Source organism: Macadamia integrifolia, chromosome 9 (genome assembly GCF_013358625.1).
Source record: "Macadamia integrifolia cultivar HAES 741 chromosome 9, SCU_Mint_v3, whole genome shotgun sequence".
NCBI lineage: Eukaryota > Viridiplantae > Streptophyta > Magnoliopsida > Proteales > Proteaceae > Macadamia > Macadamia integrifolia.
The window spans coordinates 11,937,714-11,960,429 of NC_056565.1; the positions used below are offsets into that span (position 1 = coordinate 11,937,714).

The 22,716-nt window shown below is 38.3% G+C and overlaps 1 protein-coding gene across 1 annotated transcript in view; it reads left to right on the forward strand.

Moving 5' to 3' along the window:
- LOC122088895 (AP-2 complex subunit alpha-1-like) overlaps positions 1–22,716 on the forward strand; it is a 51,783-nt gene that overhangs the window by 28,041 nt on the left and 1,026 nt on the right. The window contains exons 11-25 of the mRNA XM_042658257.1: positions 509–590; positions 745–833; positions 2,813–2,918; positions 3,040–3,105; positions 9,594–9,700; positions 9,805–9,909; positions 9,998–10,118; positions 10,310–10,492; positions 10,582–10,824; positions 15,532–15,612; positions 15,828–15,992; positions 16,114–16,200; positions 16,291–16,416; positions 22,131–22,211; positions 22,290–22,361. Of these exons, the coding sequence (XP_042514191.1) occupies positions 509–590; positions 745–833; positions 2,813–2,918; positions 3,040–3,105; positions 9,594–9,700; positions 9,805–9,909; positions 9,998–10,118; positions 10,310–10,492; positions 10,582–10,824; positions 15,532–15,612; positions 15,828–15,992; positions 16,114–16,200; positions 16,291–16,416; positions 22,131–22,211; positions 22,290–22,361 (1,714 nt within the window). The remainder of the gene's footprint in view (positions 1–508; positions 591–744; positions 834–2,812; positions 2,919–3,039; positions 3,106–9,593; positions 9,701–9,804; positions 9,910–9,997; positions 10,119–10,309; positions 10,493–10,581; positions 10,825–15,531; positions 15,613–15,827; positions 15,993–16,113; positions 16,201–16,290; positions 16,417–22,130; positions 22,212–22,289; positions 22,362–22,716) is intronic.

Here is a 22,716-nt window from a genome sequence, read left to right on the forward strand (position 1 = left end):
CCCCCCCCCCCCCCCCCCCCTCAAAAAGAAAAAATCCAATAAAAACCTAATCTCAGGCTCCCCTTGGGGGTGCTCCTTGCTGTTGTTATCGTTGGATCACATCCTTAATATAATATCCCCTTCATATTTGTCACGGTGTCTTGGCGACCCAAGGCGTTGGAGGGGGCCTAGATGCAAGGCAAAACCAAGGCGTGCCTGGATGCCTAGCCATCGCCCCCCCCCCCAAACAAAAAAAAAAAAGAAAGAAAAAAAGGGCAGCCTTTTTCTTGTTTCCAAGGGCACAAGTTCCATGGAGGGAAGCTGGTCTGTTCCTATATTTGTGGGCATACTTGTTTGTTCTGGCCATTTCTAATTTACTTGCATGACAGTAGCGATTAACTGTTGAACTGTCACAGAACTTTGCACTTCTAGACTTTCTATTTCTCTTTATATGTGAAGGTCTCCTGTTAATCCCTTCCTATCTAGCAGAAAAGGACCCCTAGTAATTGTGAGAAATTTTTTTTTGCAGTATTCGAAGACGTGCTCTTGATTTACTTTATGGCATGTGTGATGTCACAAATGCAAAGGACATAGTTGAAGAGTTGTTGCAGGTGAGTGTTAAAGAAAAACTAATAGCTTTTCCTGATTTTAGCATTTGAGTGGAACACTGCTGGCTGCTTCATTATTTACACATCCTACTTTCTTAGAGAAGTTATTTTCTGAAAATTGAAACAAGCATCTCCCTGATATCTTCATCTCTTTCAGTATCTCAGTGCTGCAGACTTTGTAATGCGTGAAGAACTGGCTCTTAAAGCTGCTATTCTTGCGGAAAAGTTTGCCCCTGATCTATCATGGTGAGGATAGGTTCTTTATGTAACTGATGGTGTCTCCAGACAACAGATGTATCCGAATATTACAGTACATAGGTTATAATTAATACATATTTTTCAGTGTCACTATTTGATTCACTAATGTCGGAGAGTAAAATTCCTTTCCCCTATTTGATTCACTAATCATGAGGAAGAAATACATAAACCTCCCTAGGGAGGTGAAAGGCAAAAAGGAAAAATTACAACATAAGACATCATGATACTAAGCTAGCGCCCAAACTACTCTTATTACATAAACTCTTAACAGCTGCCACTTAAAAGAGGCGCATCACGTGATGGGAGTGTTTCTGTGTTTGGAATAATCAATAATCCCACATCAACCAACTCTGGGACCATTGATTACTTCATTAATGTGGACTAGGATAGGGAGTCTAACCAAGTCTCAACTGCAGGAATTTTTAAGCAAAGAACAACCAAGAATAGCCAAGGTAGGACAGTAAAACAACAGATCAGAATTAAGGAAGAAACAGATTTTTGTAAATCAGAATTTCGAAACCAGAAGCTGGAGGTTATGAGTTCAGACTATAAACCAGATGAAAGCTTAACTCAGATGTAGGAATAGGGTTCTAGCAGATCATAAATCAGAATTATATCCACAGAAACAGAAAAGAACAGAAACTCCTATCTTCACTACAGGACAAAAATCAGAAATTTTAAATATCTCAAAAATGGCTGATCAGGACAGCCCCAAATCTGGGTCGAGTTTCACCTTAATAAAGAGGGAGGTCTAACCAGAATTTCAGCCAAAACTGATGGTTGTAAATGCTACAGGAACAGGGAACCGATTGTGAAACTGAAAAGAATTTTGGGCGGTGCTGGTTAATACCTGATTTGATGATCAATAGTAAAGCGCTTGAAAACAACCTTGAAAAAGAAGAAATACTTGAAGAAGAAAAAGAACACTTGAAAGGAACCTCTTGGGCTTTGCACTGCAAAGAGTCAATTGGATCAAACACCAATTCCTTTAGCCTTGATCAAACACAAGACCACCACTTTGATCACACACAAAGCACGCTCATAGGAGCAAACAACAACATAGCTTTTTATTCATTCATAAAATCGTGGGCTACTGATGAGCCTTCTCTTTATTTATAATAGTGATGGGGGAGGGAATTACAACATAGAAGGTTCCTCAAAAAGGAAACCAAATATTCTCCTAATACAATAGTTACTAAACACTGAAATTAGAAACTAGTTGAAAAAGGAAACTAACTACTAATGACTTGACTCAATTGATAACTTGACTCCTAAGGAAACAAATATAACTCAAATCAAACCCAACTAAAAAAGGAAACTAATGAAAATGGAAACTAACTAGAAATCCCGTACGCAATCTTAGAGCCCCCCGTTTAAACCCATAAAAGTGGTCTATTACACTCAAAACACATGGGATCAAAGGCCCAACATGTATGGAACACAACCCTAGGCTTATTCCTAATAAAACAAGCATATTTTGGTAATTAATCTGCATCATTCATATGACAGTTGGGCCTCTCCATTTAAGAACTTAAGTTTGGGAAGTGGAAATGTATGCACAAGAGTTCCAAGAGAATGAGTTTCCATGGGAGGGAGTGTAGTGACATCGTGAGGGTCTTAAAATAGTGTCGTGGGAGACTTTCAATGTTTTATTTGTAAAAACTGGAAATAATGCTCTTCTGGAGTTTGATGCGTCTTCTAGAACTTCAGTTCATTATTATTTATTTATTTATTTTATCATTTAGATTACCTCTCATAATTGTCACAGCGTCTAGGTGACCTAGGCACCTAGGCGACCAATGTACCCTTCCGGAAAAGGGCGCCTGGATGCCTATGCGACATGCCTTGACGACTACAATATTTTCTTTCATTAGTTCTTATTTAGTGATTATAATGCGCATGTCACTCCAATGCAAGTTATTGTCTAAACTGAATTGACAGGATCCTATTTTTTGTTCTTTATACAGGTATGTTGATGTGATAATTCAGTTGATTGATAAGGCAGGGGATTTTGTCAGTGATGACATATGGTTTCGTGTTGTGCAGTTTGTTACAAATAATGAAGATCTACAGGTGTCTTGATTTCTTTATTTGATCTTTCCCCATTCCTTTGAGGATTATAATTTTCATATGTAAATGCCTGACCTTTTCGAAAAGAAAAGAAATATTTATGCCTGATACTTGCTATTTTCAGCCTTACGCAGCAGCAAAGGCCAAAGAATATATGGACAAGCCTGCTCTACATGAGACAATGGTGAAGGTGTGTAGATTGTATCTATCACTTCTTTTCCCTGATATTTTTGTATTTTGGTTAGCAACAGTGCATATCCTATTTCGTCTACAAAGAAATCTCATATCGTTGATCAGAGATTTCTATATGAAAAATTGGTATGCAGTCAAAATTTTGGCCTGTTTTGTCTACAAAGATCCTTGTTTAAAAACTTGAATTCGACCAAAAACTCTCTATTTTACCTTGGAGAAGGAGAAAACACCTCCTTTGTTTGGGTGTCAATGTTAAGTTGTTAATTGTACTTTGTAGTTTACTATTTCATAAATACTAATCAATATTATGTTTCTTCATTCATGTTGCATAATTTACTAGTTTTACTTGCATATTCTGTCTTCTAGTACTAAAATAATGTGTAGAATAGGCAAATATTACATAAGGTATACAATTGGTTTCAATGTATATTGCCAACCAAGGGTGCAAATCCAAAACACCACTTTGTGTGACTTTTCTTGCAATGTGAATGTTTACTCAATATAGGCTAAAACAAGGTTTCCCTGAAGTATCGGGGCCTAATATGACCGTTTGCCCACTGAAACAGTCTGCCAAAAAATACATTGTTTTGCCGAAAATTTCTGTAGTTTACTGAATCTAAGTCGTACCGAATCAAGATTTAGAACCTTGCTTTGGACTGAATGTCCAAAGACACCTTACAGAATTTTATCCAACCCAAATTTTGTATTCTAATAATCCTATACATTAGTTCCTGAAGTAGTGCATTGACTTTTCTCTAATGGAGTATCCTACCAATTGCCAGAATATGCAAAACTATGCCGTCCCCTACTCATATGTGAAACTCCCTCTTACCGCTATTCTAGTTTTCTAGAACATCTATCAAAATATAGTTTTGGTGAAAATGTAAGCTGCGCGATCTTCACTGGGTAATAAATGGGGTCAATTGAGAAGAATTGTACCATCCTTCCACAATATGGACAATTGATTATGTCACAAAATATTTTGGACATAGCAACCTTGATGTTGATTATATCTATGAGACTGTGACCATTGAGGGATGAAAAATGTCTTGTGCTTCATATACAGAAGTAATTGTGCATCTCCATTCTTCATATGAACCTTTCCCTCTTCCCAAAGAGTTACTACATGAGAAAATGGTCAACTCCGAAGTGCTTTGGAATCCGTAACGATACCCGACAATGAGTAAACAATGAACCACTGATTCTGGTGCATGGCATATGGCAGGGGCAAACACTGTATATGGTGAATGAGCTGCTTTACAAGAAAATACCTTAATCTTAGGATGAGATGGAGATCTCGATAAATTCTTGATTTGGAATTGATCATTGGCATTAATCATAAATGAGGAAAAGTGTCATTGCCATTGAGTAAGTCTCTCAAAGGACTTAGGTGAGAAGTACACGTCTTCTCTTTTATCCAAATCTATGCTATTTGGTTTCCTAGGTGATGGGAGTTGTATCCTATGGACTTGGTGAGTGCTAGATACACATGCAAAAGGCATTTTGAGCTTATCAACATTTTGAGCTTATCAACATATACTTTCTGATGATTTGTTAGCATGAGCAATATCTGTTTGTCTTGTTTACTGTTTCTTTTTTTGCATATGGTGGTCTTTTTCTTTATTTTTTTTGGACCAGCAACAACAAAATGGAAAATAGGTAATTCTATCTTACGTTTCTGCCTCAGTTCATAGAAACATAAGATAGAGGGTCCTATTTTGCCTAAGATAAGGCGGTGGAGATTAAAAGGAGTTGCCTTGGATGTGTTTATTGATAAAGTGGTCAAACAAGGAAAGTGTGACTCTGAGGGAGACACCGATATGATGTGGAACGAGATGATGACCTGTATTAAGAAGGTTGCAAAATAAGTTTAAAGGGAAGCGAAGGTATTCATCAATGCCCCTAGGGAGACTTGGTGGTGGGATGATCAGGTCCAAGCAGCCATTAAGATTGAGAAAGCTAGTTTTAAGATATGGCAAATGACTAAAGAGATAGAAGATAAAAAAAAAAAAGTTATAATGTTGCCAGAAACGAAGCAAAGAAGATTTTGGGAATAGCAAGAGCGAAGAAGTATGATGACATTTATAATAATCTGAACACAAAGGAAGGGGAAAAAAGCTATCTATAAGATAACTAAAATGAGAGAGAGAGGAAGAGTGGAGATTTCAATCATGGTAGATGTATTAAAAGTGGTGATGGTAGAGTGCTAGAAAGGGATGAGGACATTATGAAAAGATGGGATGAATATTTTTTTACCTACTAAATGGAGACAATTTGAGTAGGGAATGGTCTGGAATATTGCTTATTCATCAAGAGACCGCATGCCATAGATATTTACGAAAGGTTGGAGTAGCTAAAGTTAAAGAATCCTTAAGAATAAGATGAAAATAAGCAAGATACTAGGCCCTGATGAGGTCCCAATAGAAGTGTGGAAAAGCTTAGGATTATGTGGAGTATCTTGGTTAACCAATCATTTTAACATGATTATGAGCACAAGAAAAATGTCAAATGGTTGGAGGAGAAGAACTACAAAAATAAAGGTATTATAGAGCTGTAATAACTATAGAGGCATACAACTAATAAGTTATCATGAAATTGTGGGATAAGGTTATTGAAGCACACCTGAGAAGAGAAACTACTATCTTGGAGAACCAATTTCGTTTTATGCCAGTTAAATCCACAACAAAAGCTATTTACTTACTCAGGATGCTCGTGGAAAGAATTAGAGTTTGCAAGAAGATCTCCATGTGGTCTTTGTTAACCTAGAAAAAACTTATGACAAAGTCCCTAAAGAGTTAATCTAGCGTGTACTAGAGTGAGAACCGTGGGAGGTCAAGGTAGTGAATTCTCAATTACAATTGGGCATTTGGGCTTCATCAAGGATTTTCATTAAGCCCTTATTTGTTTGTGCTTGTCAAGGATGATTTAAACAGGAATATTCAAGGCGAGGTTCCATGATCTATGCTCTTTGTTGATGATATTGTTTTGGTGGATGAGACAAAAGTGGGGATTAATTTTAAGTCAAAATTATGGAGATCAACCTTGGAATCAAGAGCTCTTAAGATAAGTAGAACGAAAATAGAGCATATGGTGTCTTACTTTAGTTACACTAACATTGATAACAATATGGTGAAAATTGAGGAGATATTTGGGGTTAACTATAAATAAATAAGGTGATATAGATGATGATGTTTCACAGAGAATTAAAGTGGGATGTATGAAGTGGAGACGTGCGTTTGGACTTTGGAGTATTGTGTGATCGACATATTCCTTTAAAGCTTAAAAGAAAATTCTACAGGACAATTGTCCGACTGGCTATGATGTATTGGGGGGGAATGTTGGGCAGTTAAGAAGCCATATAAATAAGCTATGTGTAGCATAGTTGTCTAGGCGACGCCTAGGCATCCAAGCGGTTTGCCTGGGGCCTAGGCGACAGTCGCCTTATTGCACTGCATGCTGCCTTGTGTTTTGACACTTATTTATGCCAAATTTCATTTAAGTAAATGCTTTTTATATTTTTTATTTCATTTACTTAAGATATTATTCATAAATAAGAAAATACCCCCCTATTTGAATCCAATAAAAATAGTATAAAAATCAAATACCAAAAGGATAAAAAATCAACTCCCTAGTCCAAGAAGAAAAACAGGATTTTGGTTATAGGGGCGATTTTCAACTTTTAAATGCTGGAGTTTTTCTCAATTATGAAAATTTTATAAATTCTATCATATTAAAACATTGCTAAAAACCAAAAGTCCGGTAAAATAATTTTTTGTTTTGATATCCATAAAATTATTTTCATTCAGGTGATTTTAACAGCATTCGTGCACTTAAAAATAAGTTTGACCGGAGCATAACTTTGTCATTACAACTCAGATTTAAGTAATCTTAGACTTGCTGGAAAGCTGATTTTATATTATAACTGATACAAAAAGTCTCATGTAAAAATAATATCATTTGACCAGTCAAACTTATTATAGAACCAGAGCATTTCTCGAAATTTTGATTTTTTTTATAACTTAATATGACTTAATGTTAATTTTTTATGATTTAATATGGCTAAATGTTGATTTTTAATGATTTGATGTTGCTTAATCTTGATTTTTTATGATACAAGGTATATATAGCTTACTAAATAATGTTAGAAAATAGGAAAAATAAAAAATAACAATTGGTTGCCTTGTTCGCCTCAAGGCGTGCGCCTTCTCGCCTAAGTGCTTAGACAACCCTCCACCGCCTTGGTTCGCCTTGGCGCCGTGACAACTATGATGTGTAGCATAGATGAGGATGTTGAGATGGATGTGCGGTAAAATTAGGAAGGATAAAAGGAATGACCATATTAGAACTAACTGGGAGTTGTCCCGATTCAAATAAGTTCCAAGAAATTCGTTTGAAGTGGCATGGCTATATTCAATAGAGGCCTTGGGATGCACCAGTAATAAGGAGTGATCTAACTCAGATTGAAGGATCTAAAAGAGCAAGAGACATGCCCAAAATAACCATAGGAGAAGTAGTGAGGAAAGACATGCATAGTTTTGGTCTTGTCCCAAGTATGACCTCGAATAGAGCTGATTGGAGAGCTAAGATCCATGTAGCTGACCCCATTTAGGTGGGTTTTACTGAGTTGTTGTTGTATTCCTTTTCTCTTACTATTACTATCTTATTTTTCCATTGTGCGGATCTGTGTAGCCGACCCTATTCAATTGTGATTAGGCTGAGTTGTTGTTGTATGTTGTACAATGGAACTGAAAGTTGAACCCTCAAAACCCAAAAAGAATATCCACACCATATTCTTGATATTCATGGCCCTTACTTGATACAAAAGTAGGGAAAATTTGCATACAATCATATAGCACATAGAAATGTAGAACCGATTGGAATCAAAAGAATTCCCATCTACCCCGATAAACTCTTCTGTTGCCATTGTCCAATCTATATTGGCACAATTTCTAGGGTGAACGCTGGGGCAGTCTCCAGTTAACCTACTTTTTGTTTCCCTCGATAACTCCCTCACAATAGCACATGGAACCTGCATTTTCCCATAATAACTTATCAATACCACTATGCCCTATGATAAATACTCAAAACAGAATGGGAAACAAGTCCATTTATATCCACCGAAGGACAATTCAAAAAAAGATGTATCGCAGATTCCTCCCCACGAGCAGAGTGGCACCTGTTAGCTAAATGCCATCCTTTATTCCTGAATTTATCCTAGCCAGAACTCCTGCAGGGGTCGTCACTCTGGTGGTGTCTTAGTTTTCCAGACTATTTCTGACTTCCAGCAGCTCAACTCCTCTTCATTATTCAGCTATCTAGTCAAAAAATCTTTGCTGCCACTGAGAAAGACCCACCAGCACCCCCAACTCAGATCCTTCTGTGACCCTGTCCTCCATTATAAATCATATAAGCAAAAATGCATGCATTTTTTTTTTATTACATCTGGCAATGACTTATGGTTGCTTAAACTGCTACTTGGATCCATAATGCTGGTGCTGAAAAGGTGAAATGGGATTTGAAACTTGTTTAGCGAAAAATGTAACATATAGCTGGGTTGGACACATCTCTAGTCAGACTTCTAGAACAGAATAACTGTTTCTGCCTGAGGTACAGCATAATTCTAAATTGCTTAATTATGTCCTGATTCCTTTTGTTGGTTAGAATTATATTTCAAATCCTATGTTCATCATCTAGAGCTGATTAATTGCCTGTAGGCTGTAGCCTTAATCCGAGAATAGGCCATCCAAAAATAAGTTAGGTCAGTCTGTTTTGGTTGTTGCCCATGCTGCACTTTAATTTTCAACCTGTGATTGCCAACTCTCTCATGGTTGTCCAAGTCTTTTACCTATGGGGCCTGAATTTTCTCACTAGTCTTTTCTTCCGTTTCCCTATTTTGGTTTTTACACTCTTACTTCTACGACACAATTCCTTCTTTTTACATGTGATTTTCATGATTCACGATGAATAACTTAATGAAAGAGGAATGTGAGGAAGATTGTCATAATTTAAGTAATGGGAGTAGTAGTTGATGAAGCCATCTACTAGTGCTCTTGGTGGAATGCTGAGATTTTGTGTAAAACCATTACATCGTAATCACACCAACCTTGTCTGCGAAATGTAATTTGCAGATTTTGTGATCTGCAGCTAATACAACTAGAAGTGATATCTTTGGTGCAAAGGGAAGTGGAGAGTTCTCTTATACCTCCCTTTGACCTACCAAACAACTTAAAAGGGATTCCATTTGCCAATCTTTTTGTTTTGGATAATTTCCTAGGCAATAACGTTTTGTATTCAATAACGCTGTTTCTCCTAATTGTTCTTTGTTAGAGTATGTATTACTGTGCCTCAAATTGCTAAGAATTTTATTTGCTAAATATCCGTTTGATGAATTGACAGACAATAACAACAAATCCTCCTTGGAAAGAACAAGGGGTGTGGGGGAGGGAAATAAAACTCTTGTTCATCAAATTGGAATTAATGTGACAGGTTAGTGCTTATCTCCTTGGAGAGTACGGCCATCTTTTGGCGAGAAGACCTGGGTGTAGTCCGAAGGAAATCTTCAGCATTATACAGGAGAAGTTTCCTACTGTATCGTAAGTCAACTTAACCTTTGGATCTGTTCCCTTGCACTCGAATATACTCAGATAATATGTTGTGTTCACCCATTCCTTAATCCTAGAAATGGCTTGTTTCTCAGGGCTGCTACTGTTCCTATTCTTCTTTCAACATATGCTAAGATCTTGATGCACACTCAACCCCCGGATCCAGAATTGCAAGATCATATTTGGGCAATCTTCAACAAGTGAGATTTAAACTTTTTATTCACTTAGTTAAAGTGGAATTTTCTTACTTTAATGGTGAGACCTAACTCACTTTATGCATTCATTTAGGTACGAGAGTTGCATTGACGCAGAGATACAGCAGCGAGCTGTTGAATATTTTGCATTAAGCAGGAAAGGTGCAGCTTTAATGGATATACTGGCTGAAATGCCAAAGTTCCCAGAGCGGCAGGTACATGAGTTTGTGCACTTAAAAAAAAAAAACTTGTCATGAAGATGATGATGAATCATGAACAATGACGAGGGTCCAACTTTCATGGCAAACATTTGTTCAGCTGCATTCCTCTATAAAAAAAAATTGTCATCTATATTGTATATGATAAGACAACTGATACTTATTATTTTAATTTTTGTGACAACTAGTCTGCATTACTCAAAAAGGCTGAAGATACTGAAGTTGATACTGCGGAGCAAAGTGCCATCAAGTTGCGAACCCAACAGCAGACTTCAAATGCCTTGGTTGTAACTGATCAACGTCCTGCTAATGGATCTCTACCTGTTGGACAGCTTAGCCTTGTCAAAATGCCTAGCATCAGCAGTAATGCAGTAAGATCTCACTCCCTTTGTTTCACTGCATTGGACATATCATAAGCAGTAGTTTCAAGTAGGATTAATGTGACGTGATTATCTTGCAGGATGCTAATGCAGCAGACCAAGAGTTGACCCATGCAAACGGGACTTTGAGCGTAGTAGATCCCCAACCTGGTACACCTTCAGCAGATCTCCTTGGTGATCTTTTGGGTCCACTTGCTAGTGAGGGTCCTCCTGGAGCTTCTGTCTCAGCTCAGCAAAATGTTGTCCCTGGATTAGAGGGTGCAACAAGTGCAGCTGATGCCCTAGCACTAGCTCCGGTTGGAATACAGTCAAGTTCAGTTCAGGTACTACTTGCTGTTTTCTTACTTCATCTCTTTATGTAGCTTTGTTTTGCTTTTAGTTGATATGCTTGGTAACTCGAACTAGAAGGCCCCTTCTTTTTGAGGAGTGGGGTTGTTTCTTTCAAGAGTAAAAAAAAAAATTATGAAGAGAAGAAACTATACTTAAATATTCCCTATCAATGCTGTCTTCACAGATCAATTGCCTGAAACGATACTACCTTAGGAGATGGGAAATAAATCAAATAATTACTGATTCAAATCATGGATGTGTTCCAGGGACTCGGTCACTCTTTTCTTTTTGAAAAATGTGCCACGACCAATGGAACATATCCCCCCCATTTGTGAAATGATGAGAAATTTCTTTTGAGGTTAGGTTGGACTGAAAGTTTCAGAAAGCTGCTTAGTTGTCGGATTTTTAATATTTTTATGTGATGTGTTAGTTTTAGGCACAGGAAGGACAAGATATCCATCCTAGAGATGGATTAATTATATTTGATATAAAGTACGCAAGTATGCAAAGGAAAGCGGCTTTTCCAATGTATGAACGTAAGAAGCTTGAGTTGCTGCTAAAAAACAGACCATCTACAGCATTTGTAGTTTTCACATATCCTTCCATGAGTTCAATATCATCTCTAAACTGCATTTGTGCAATTCTCTGCAGTTCGAGGGACCAGTCAATTAGATACCATTCTTTTACATATCTTTTGGATAGATCTCAGTTTCCTTCTCAGATATGATCTATTGGAGCTCATGATCTCATCTTTGTAGAGGACTCAAGAGTCAAGACACATCTGCTTCCTTGCGTCTGACGCACTCGAATACCTCATTCCATTGCAAGTGGAAATCAGCAAATAATGTAGCTGGCTGTTAAGCTAAGCAGGGACTTGTCCTGGTCTCACGTTACTTGAGACATCTACATTTTTTGTGCTACATGAGCAAATGAAATCCAGCAGATACTAGGAAGATTTCCCTCTCCTTTGAGCGAGAGTCCTATGGAGAACAATCATGAAGGCAAAAGCTTCACCCTGGGTAGGATTGTTCTGCCCCAAGAGTCATTCAAAGATGAATTCTCAGCTATTTTTAGGTATTAGATCTTCATAGGAGGGTCATACTGAAAACAAACTTGATGAGTGATCTCTGATTCTCTTCCAAGGGTGGGTGGGTTGGACTTGTGCAAGGGTATGAATGGAATCGGGCCTGATAGGTGGTGGTATCACACCCTTCTCAAAGGAACCGTACGTGACACTCTCGTGTCATATGGCTCCGTCCCGGAATCAGGACCTCCCCTTTTCTTTGACCAACGGGTCCTCGAACCAACCTGTCCTCGCATGGAGGTTCCTTTTCATTCATTCATTGATTGATTCAAGACGGGCGGAGTCCGCTTCCAAGTCCAAGCGCTAGCTGTAGAAACTAGTCGCCAAAAGCGAACTTCCGGGCCGGGAAGGAGCAAAGAAATCTATAGGGTGGTCTTAGATCAGGGCTTCCGTTTTCTCGCTTGTTGGCTTTGCCGTATCTTGCTTGCGCGGAAGCTACCGCAACTAAAAGAAAATGAAGGAAGAAGGAACGAAGTGAAAGACTACAGAAGGCATTCCGGGCCGACTACAAGACTACGATTCACCTTCATAACAGAATACACCAGTAACTTGGTATCAGAGCACCATCACTCAGTCCTCTCTAACAGTAATTGCCATGTTATTGGCCACCCAAAAAGAGGGGCAACATGTGAGGGGGAGTATGGTGAATAGTCCCATATCGGTAAACCAAGACCTTGGAGTTGGCTAATATACATGGAATTTGTATCCACCTATGAGCTTAATCTTTTAATATGGAAGCTTCAACAAGGTTTCAGAGCTTGAATACCATGAGATGTGGCTGAGAAGAATTGTCAACAAAAGTGAGAAAAAGGGGGAGGAGTTGATTTTGTATATAAGAAAAGAAAAAGTCCTGCTAACAACCCTCCTCGGATCCTCATCCTGAACGTCAGTCCCTTGATTCAGATAACATCCCATCTTATCTTCCAGAGTAAGATCTTCCTAATGCTGTTAGGAAAGGAAAAAGGTCTTGTGCTAATCCTGTAACCATACAAGAAACTGTAATACCTGCAAGAGGAAAGGAGAAGAAGAAGAAAGAGGGAAATCCTAGAGCCACAATAGGGAAAAAAAGGGTGTACCCGGTGCACGAGGCTCCCGCATGTGCAAGGTCCGAGGGGCAAGAGCTATGCAGCCTTACCCTGAGAATGTCGAGAGGCTGTTTCGACCGCTTGACCACCAGGTCACAACATTCTTACCTTACCTTTGGACCAAGCACGCCTTTTCCCTAGAGCCACAATAGGATTCAGAAAAATATCTGTCGTGGCCTAGGTCCATTTCTTATAATGTGTTAAGAGTCCTATTGAAAGTCAAACTACAACCAAAGACTAACTAAAGTAAATAACAATGACTCAACACAACTTGACATAAACTATGGTTTAGCATAGACCACCACTCTTGACTTAACACAAACCCTCCCCCTCACGGTGGAATTACAACTTGAATTGTTTATGTGGATGGCATTGTAGGAATTGGAAATGACCGAAAGGAAGTTAGAGAGGCTCAAGGCTCATTTAGCTCAACAGTTTGAGATTAAGGATCTTGGTGCCTTAAAGTATTTCTTGGAATTGAAGTGTCTAAGATAAAAAACGGGAGGTCACATTTGTCAGAGGAAGTATGTGTAGGGTCTCTTGAAAAGAGGAATGTTTTGTGGACTCGCCCATTGACCCAAATCATAAACTAGGTGAAGATAGTGGCCATCCTTTGATGCACTAGCTATCAGAGATTTGCAGGAAAGTTCATCCATCTTTCTCTCCTTCATCCTGATATAGCATATGTTGTTGGAGTAAGCCATTTATGTATGCTCCTAGAACTGGCCATGTGGAATAATTGAAGATGTATATCGAATTCATAGGTACTTGAAGTCTGGTCTAGGAAAGAGATTGTTGTATACTTAACATAACCGCTTGAGAAATGAGGCCTACATTGATGCTGATTGGGCTGGTTCTATAACTGTAACTGATAGGAGGTCAACATCGGGGTAATGTACCTTTGTAGGTGAATATATGGTTACTTGGAGAAGCAAGAAACAATCTGTTGTTGTCAGATCAAGTGCAGAGACATTTCATATGGAATGCGTGGACTCCTTTGGTTAAAGCAATTGATTCAATAATTGGGCTTGCATATCAATAAATCCATGAGACTATACTGACAACTGACAACTGACAACAAGATAGCTATCAGCAATCCGGTACAACATGATCGTACAAAACATAGAGGTTGATTGTCATTTCATAAAGGAAAAATTGACTCTGGATGTATTTGTATATCCTCTGTGTCCACAGGTGATCAGTTGGATGCTGTATTAACCAACGGAATCAATTCTCCAATGTTATATAACCTCTTGTGCAAGCTGGGCATGTATGATATCTATTCCCCATCTTGAGGGAGTGTTGGAATACTTGTTGTAAGGGTATGAAAGTAATTTCATGTATTATGGTCTCATAGGGATATATACTTGTCTAGGAGTCAATCACCCGCCTCTCTGTTTCTCTCGAAACCTAATTTCTTCCATCTCTTCTCTTCCTACTCCTTTCTCTTTCTTCTTCTGTCTCCTCTTCTCATACTGATTCACCTTCACAACAAAATACACCTGCGACTGGTTGTTATCTCCTTTGGATTTAAGTGAAAATGAAATTGTTTTAACATCTGAATGCACTCATTGTACTCCCTATCCTGTTGAGTACCACTGACTTGACACATCTAATGCCATATTTATGGTTGGTTGTTGTTGCCTTCTTAGGTACATCCAACTTATTGGAAGTTTACTTTTGCTGGGGATTAGGGTTTTGAATTTTCCTCCCACTATCTCTCACATTGACCATATTTAGAGTTTTTTATTTTTACTCTTTCTTGGACTAGATTTGATAACACTGCAGTCGTTTGAAGCATGATCTTGATCTAAATCTCTTGATTTGCACTAAAGTGGATGGATCCCCATCCTAGATACTGTTTGACATAGACCTTAGTGTGCACTTAAACGTATTTGTAGGCCGTAATATTAGGTATAAAAAATTGTCTTGGTCTAAAATAGAAATCTTGTATACATCAGTCAGTGATATCTTCAGGTTATTGTCAGCAACAGCTCAAACTTCCAGTTTAAAATAAAAGTGTCTAAACTTAAAATTTTCATTTCTATGCTTGCTCTCTGGCTATGAAAAAGAATGTTAATAGTTAAAATGGTTCCTCCCCCCCCTCTCTTCTATTCAACAGTTTTTTACATGAAGCTACCATGGGCTGGTGGTTTAGGTGTTTGGAACCAATGTTTGAGTTCCTGGTGTTAAACCCCTTCTTCAAGATGTCTACAGCCGAGTACTACTGTCAGGTTTCACAGATCTAGATCAGATGGTCTGTTAAATGGTCAACAAGTCAAATCACCTCCCTTCCCTGGGGTTAGATAGACTTTTCAGCCCTGTCCTGTCAGTTGACAGTCCGAACTGTCTGATCTTGGTTCAACAGTCTTTTGAAACACCAATTGGAAGTGTTTTTGCTTTTTCATTTTTGATCATGCGATTTTATTATATTTTTGCGACTTCCAACTTCACATGTACTATTCCGACTTCAAACTGATTACATGCTGTACCAGTCAACAAGCAGTTTACTCTGTTTTATATGATTGCAGCCGATAGGAAACATTGCTGAAAGGTTTCATGCTTTGTGCCTGAAGGACAGCGGTGTGCTATACGAGGATCCTTACATTCAGGTCTGCCGTCATAGATGTGTTTTGTTTTTCTTTTATCCACATAATCTTAATGGATTAGTATTTAGTACTTCTTATTTCTGCCGATATTTCATTTAGTCAGACATCTAGAAAAACTGTAAGATATTTTCAAACTACCATGAGTTAGCATTTGTTGTATTACGTTTTGGTTGTTTTCATTCAAGACTTGGTGATTTGTTTGTGAACTACCTGTTCAGATTGGAATAAAAGCAGAATGGCGAACCCACCTTGGACGTCTTGTCCTTTTTTTGGGAAATAAGAGTACATCCCCCCTTGTTTCTGTCAAAGCTTTGATATTACCACCCACCCACTTGAAGATGGAGCTCTCATTAGTACCAGAAACTATTCCTCCAAGGGCGCAGGTGTAGACTACTATAAATTGTACACCTGTACTTCCTGTGGATTTTTAAAATCTTTGTGCTATCTTATTTGTGGTTATCTTATTTTTTCTCTTGTTTTTCCTCCTCCCCTCTTCTTGCTTAGGTGCAATGTCCGCTTGAAGTTGTGAATCTTCGGCCAAGCAGGGATGTGGCTGTTCTCGATTTCGCATACAAGTTTGAAACTACTGTGGTAAAGTTCTAAACCTGACACCGCAGCATTGTTGATATTATTACTTATTGTGTTCATTATTCCAGATATCATTGTTTTTGCTTTCTGTAGGTCAACGTGAAGATTCGCCTTCCAGCTGTCTTGAGCAAATTTTTGCAGCCTATTTCTCTGGCTCCTGAAGAGTTTTTCCCTCAATGGAGATCGCTTTCTGGCCCTCCTTTGAAGCTTCAGGAAGTGGTAAAGGCATCTTGATGTCCTTTTATTGCTGATATAGGATTCTTATGCTACATTTTATTTCCATGTCTCTGCAATGCTCCACCTGGTTTTGATCTGCATAATGCTATAGAACTATCAATTGGGCTACCTCAAAAGAAAGCAACAAGTGCCAAGATTCTAAATTTTGATTTCGGTGGCCATTTTGACATGGCCAAAACTGCAATATTTCATTGAAATGGCACCAATATTTGGTCTTTTTTGTCTGAAAGAGAGAAATGGCCGTTTCGGTATGTAAAAAGGGGAATTTTTCCTGAAACTTTAAGAGTGCCTCTTTAAGCTTGATTACACGTTTGAATTAATAGATTGGAAAAGGGGAAAAGAAAAAGCACTCAAAATGATGGCTTGGCTTCAGACTATAGGTTGCTAGTGTATAACGTAGCATGCTCTATTCTTGATTCAATTCAGTTCAGCCTTGTCCCATCCAAATGGCGTCGGGGCTACATGTATCCTTTTCCTCCAATCAGCTTTATTCAAAGCCATACTTGTTATTAGTCTTAAGCTATGGATGCCTTTCCTCACCACTCCTACAGTTATTTTGGGCCTACCCTTGGCTCTTTTAACCCTTTCAATCGGAATCAAATCACCCCTCGGTACTGGAGTATTTAGAAGCCTATGTTCCACATGTCCAAGCCACCTAAAACAATCTTCTTGCGGCTTCATGTATCAAAGCTACTCCTAAATTTGTTTTAATTTGTTCATTCCTCTTTTTTTTTTTTTTGGGAGGGGGTGGATAAAATTTCATTTCCATAGAGAAGAAAAAATACAATAGCTCCTAAGGATTGGGGAAAAAGAAGTGCAAAACCAAACACCCCCGACCCTCAAGAGGGGGGGTAGGCTAGAAGAAGAGACGGAGGGAGCATGATACAACAATATGCCTGATACTTAAGGATTTAATACAAGTATAGGAAACAATTGCGAGCTTGGCTTTAATTTCAAAGGAGATGGAATCCCAAATCTGACGAAGAAGCCTGGAGTTGGAGGTCCATTTCCTGAGATTACGCTCCATCCAAATATGGTTGATAGCAGGACGCTTCAAAGCGACAACATACTCCAGTTGTGATCACATCTGGAGGCGGAACATTTTTGGGAGATAACTTTTGATTTCTATCCTAATCAGGTTGGTTGAGTCTCTTCCATATAACACCCACTATTCAGTTGCATAAGACCATTAAAGAGTATTGTTAGGTGATGGTAAACGATGATACATAAATATGAATGAAAAAACTAAGGTGATTGGCATAGTTGTCATGGCTCCAAGGCGAACTAAGGCGGTGGAGGGTTGTCTAAGCGCTTAGGCGAGAAGGCGCCCACCTTAAGGCGAACAAGGCGACCAAGTGTTATTTTTTATTTTCCCTATTTTCTAACATTGTTTACAACAACACAACTTAGCCTTATCCCAACTGAATGGGGTCGGCTACATGGATCCATGAGTATATATTTATATATATTAAAAAAAAAAAGATTTAGCAACATCAAGTCATTAAAAATCATTATTTAGCCATCTTAAATCATAAGAAATTAACATTAAGTCATATTAAGTTATAAAAAATCAACATTTAGAGAAATGCTCTTGTTCTATAATAAGTTTGACTGGTCAAATAATTTTATTTTTACATGAGACTTTTTGTATTAGTTATAACATAAAACCAGCTTTCCAACAAGTCTAAGATTACTTAAATGAGTTGTAATGGCAAAATTATGCTCCAGTCAAACTTATTTTGAAGTGTGCGAATACTGTTAAAATCGCCTGAATGAAAATAATTTTATGGATATCAAAATTCTACCAGACTTTTGGTTTTTAGCAATGTTTTAATATGATAGAATTTATAGAATTTTCATAATTGAGAAAAACCCTAGCATTTAAAAGTTGAAAATCGCCCCTATAACCAAAATCTGATTTTTTTGAATTTTTATCCGTTTGGAATTTGATTTTTAAAATATTTTTATTCGATTCAAAGAGGGGGTATTTGCTTATTTATGAATAATATTTCATTTACTTAAATGATATTTGGCATAAACAAGTGTCAAAACACAAGGCGACATGCAGTGCAACAAGGTGATTGTCCCCTAGGCCGCAGGAAAACCACCAGGATGCCTAGTTGTCGCCTTGGCAATGCCTTGAACAGTGTTCTCTCAACCAGAAATTAGCGCTGCCCAGTCGAAACTCCCAGTGGCATCCTTGTAGGATTTTGTTTGTATTCATTTCAATGTTTGGTACTAGTATTGGCATCACTACAAATTTATACTTGCATATGAAGTACCAAACAAAGTACTAGTCTCACCTCCTGATTGCAAATGGACTGTCCATTTGAATTTGGCCCAAGCTTCTCTGCCACCTTCATCACTGCATCTATCAGATCTTGACTCATCCCAAGTTTGTGCTTGTATTGGATTGAGACAATATGCTGAAAACAGTGCAAACTTGGTACTTGGGATTGACAGTATGCTGAAGACAATGCAAACTAGTCAATAAGCAATTAAATAACAAGTTAAATTGGGGTGAATAAGGTGAAAAACTCACCAGCCATATGTAGTGGATGCTTAAGCTGCCTCCCCCAACAATCTCTGATTACGATAATGAACTTTTGTGGTACCCCGTTTATATACTTCCTACACCCAATTCTTCATCAAATCAATAGCTACCCACAAGTGTGGTAAGGTGGGCTTCTTCTGTGTGTCCACCATTCTCAACACTTTGATGACTGACTCCAAGATCATAACGACCCTCTTCAGGTCATCCCTGAACTTGTCACTAGAAATGGTTGTTTGAGCTACCTGACCTCCACAAGAAGCAGAATCCTTCCACTCGATCCAATCCTCTAAAACAAACATGGACCTAAGTCCAACCTTCTTCGTCTCAAATCTCTTCAAAGCGAGATTATGTTCGTGGTGAAGTGTGTCAGCCCTGGCCTCGCCAAGTCCCCACCACACTCGCTCCTCAACATGTATAGGGCATATCAGTGATTGTGGACAAACATGATCACTTGTCTTTTCCTCTCTATAACCTCTTTCATAAAATTAAGATTCCCCATGTCCTTTAGCATGAAATCAATGCAGTGGGCTGCGGCTGCACATGGAGTCCAGGATAGTCGATACCTAGTATTGTTCATAAGTTTTTTGCTGGCCTTCTTGAAGTTGCTTCCATTATCTGTGACAACTTGTACCACATTCTCCACTCCCACATCCTTTACCACCTCCTTCGGTAGCCCATAGGTATATTTTGCATCATTCTTCTCCTTTGATGCATCAATTGACTCTATGAATGTGGTCCTCCCATCACACATCACAGTCACACCATATGATTCCCACGTCGGTTTCAACCCCTTAATATAGTCCTACAGCTCCTTTTTTTGGTAGGGTAAGTTGGTATTGTGCAACTTATATGATGTGGGCCCCTTCACTCCTGGGCCAGCATGCTCTGTTAATATGTCCCTGTAGTGGCATGAATTGAAATGTCATGGTACAAAACCACTTGGAGATAGCAAACCCTACTCTACCCTTCACATCAATCCACTTCTGTTTCAACTTCTTCTATTTCCGGTCCTGTCTTGGAAAGACGGCAAGATCATACTCAAGGATCGCAACAGCTGGGTCACGGACTAAGGGTGGGGGTGGGGCCCTCAACACTATGGCTCTTCCTAAATGGAATATCTGGCTCTTTAATTCTCAGCCTTCTCCTCCCCTGTGGTTGTGGCTCTGTTGGAGCCTGTCTGGATGAACTAGCTCCCCTAGCCATCTGCATCAATCTGTCATGCTCCATCTGGAAGGCAACTTTGTTCTTCCTTTGCCCCCTCAATTTTGCAGCCTTTGCCAGTGTCACTATGCCATTCAAATGTGGCTCATCACTGTCATAATCCTGCTCCCCTAAATCAGGGATTTTCTCTAGGCATGCTTCCTCAAACACTGCCCTGGCTGCCCTCCTGTCCAGCTTTTTCTGTATCCCGCCGTTCATCAGCATTGCCATGGCCCTCTTTATCTTACTTGGAACGTTTGGGCAGCCCACGACATTTCTATCACCACCAGCAAGATGCAACTTTAGTCTAGTGTCCCCACCTCCAATAATTTGTTTGCCACAGTAATCGCAATATGACTTCTTCTTGTTGGCCGAAAGGGGTATCCCATGCTTCAATGCCCCCGCTTTTCCAATCAGCCTTATGCACTTATTGGTACACTTGCAATAGGAGCACAAAAATTATTAACATGCAGATATCAAATAAGGCTCCTTAAACTACAACAGGGCTAAATCATATTTTTTGCCTGATTAAAACTATATTTTTTTGTCATAACATCTTGTTATTAATCAATTTCGGCTGAAAACATATTTCCAGTACTTTCATTATTTTTCTTGATTTTTCAAACCAAAACAGAATATTTTTCTTATTTATTTAATTTCATCAATCAATTTTGAGAATTCCGAAAATTAAGAAATTTCAAGCCGTAGTTCGATGTCTTAACATATATTAATTTGAAGTCCATCCATCACATATTACCCCTGTTTACAAAAAATAATAAATAAATAAAACAGTGCTCAAAAATCCTTTTTTAAAACCAAAAAATCCAATAAATAATTTAAGAATCTCATATAAAAAAAATTGAAACGAAACTACTATCTCTTTTTATTACTTCCAAAATTAGATTTGGGGAAAAAAACCCATTACCTTCTTGTTCCATCACGCAAATCCAAGCTTTAAAAGGGTTGAATGAGTAGAAGAATGCAACAAGATGCTTAGAAATCATGTAATTTGACCAAAAACTTGCCGAAACCCCCTTGGCAGTGTTGAAACTTGTGAAAAATGAGCTCAGTCAAACCCTGTTGAAATATGTCAGGTTTCGACCAAAACATGTTATTTATATTGACCGGTTTGACCATTTTTCGGTTAATACTGGTCGAAACATGCAAATCCTGTCGTAACAGGTTCAAAACTTGTACCAAACCAGTTTCTACCCTTGGTTTCGCCTTGGACCATATCAAAACCAAGTTTTCTCGGCAGTTCGACTAAAACTTAAAACCTTGTTTGTAAGAAAACTGTAGAACTATCCTCCCAACATTATTCAATAACTTTGGCACTAATAAAGGTTTAGCTGCTTGGGGTAATTCATGCCTAAATTTGCCTAACAACTACTCTAAATGAGCTTGTCATAATTTTCCTAGCATCTTCCTCTACCTGCCACATTCTTTAATGCATAATATATGAGTATACTGGTATTGTGCATATTCAACACAATAAAAAATTATTCAATAGCTAGTAATATATTAGGATATCTTAAAATAATTATTAGTTGCGGGTATCAGAATTATTTGTATTGCACTATGAAACCAAGTTCAATGATGTATTCTTTGTTGTCATTTATTATATTATTGAATTTTTGTTGTCAAGAGTGACAACTGCAATAAATTTCAGACGAGATGCAAAATGAGCCCCTCATGATAGCAGTATCCTGTCTGTCAGACAGTAATGGAGATATATGCTTGTTGGTGAGGCAAAACCTGTAATTTTTTTTCAGTGAAAAAGGACTTAACACTGCATGATTTCCACTTTCTGGGTGATACTGCCATTTTCAGTTCAGCTATGTTATGTGGCTGCATCTGTTTATTCATCCCCAAAATTAGGTTGAATTCTGTCTGGATAAAGTCATAAAACATCCCTTATTCTGTATTTCTATATAATGTGCAGGTTAGGGGTGTAAAACCATTATCCCTTCCAGAGATGGCTAACTTATTCAACAGCTTTCACTTAGTGGTTGCACCTGGCCTCGTAAGTTACTGTTTCTTGTGCACCCTGACTTATATATGTCATTGGTATAAGGTTTCAAAGTTTGAGGCTCTTTTTCAGGATCCAAATCCAAACAATCTTGTTGCAAGCACAACCTTTTACTCTGAGAGTACTCGGGCCATGCTTTGCTTGGTAAGGAATTATAACTGTTTGCGTGCTGTTATCTAGATGTGTTATTCCCTGGTCTGTCTCGTTGCAATAAAATAGTGTTACTTTTGCTGTATGGTTTAAATTTACCTGATTGAAATCTCCGTTTTATTATCGTCTCCCTCCCCTTAAGAAAAAAAGGAAGAATCTCCAATTCACTTTGCTTTAAGATTCACTGGGAGTTGTATTGTTGGTCTAGGTTAGAATACTCCTGAGTTTTTAGCTAAACCTGGAAATGAGTTGCTCTTGTGAATGATAGTAATTTCTTTCTTCTTCTTCTCTCTCTCTTTCTTTCTTTCTTTCTTTTCTTCTTCTTCTTCTTCTTCTTCTTCCTTTTTTT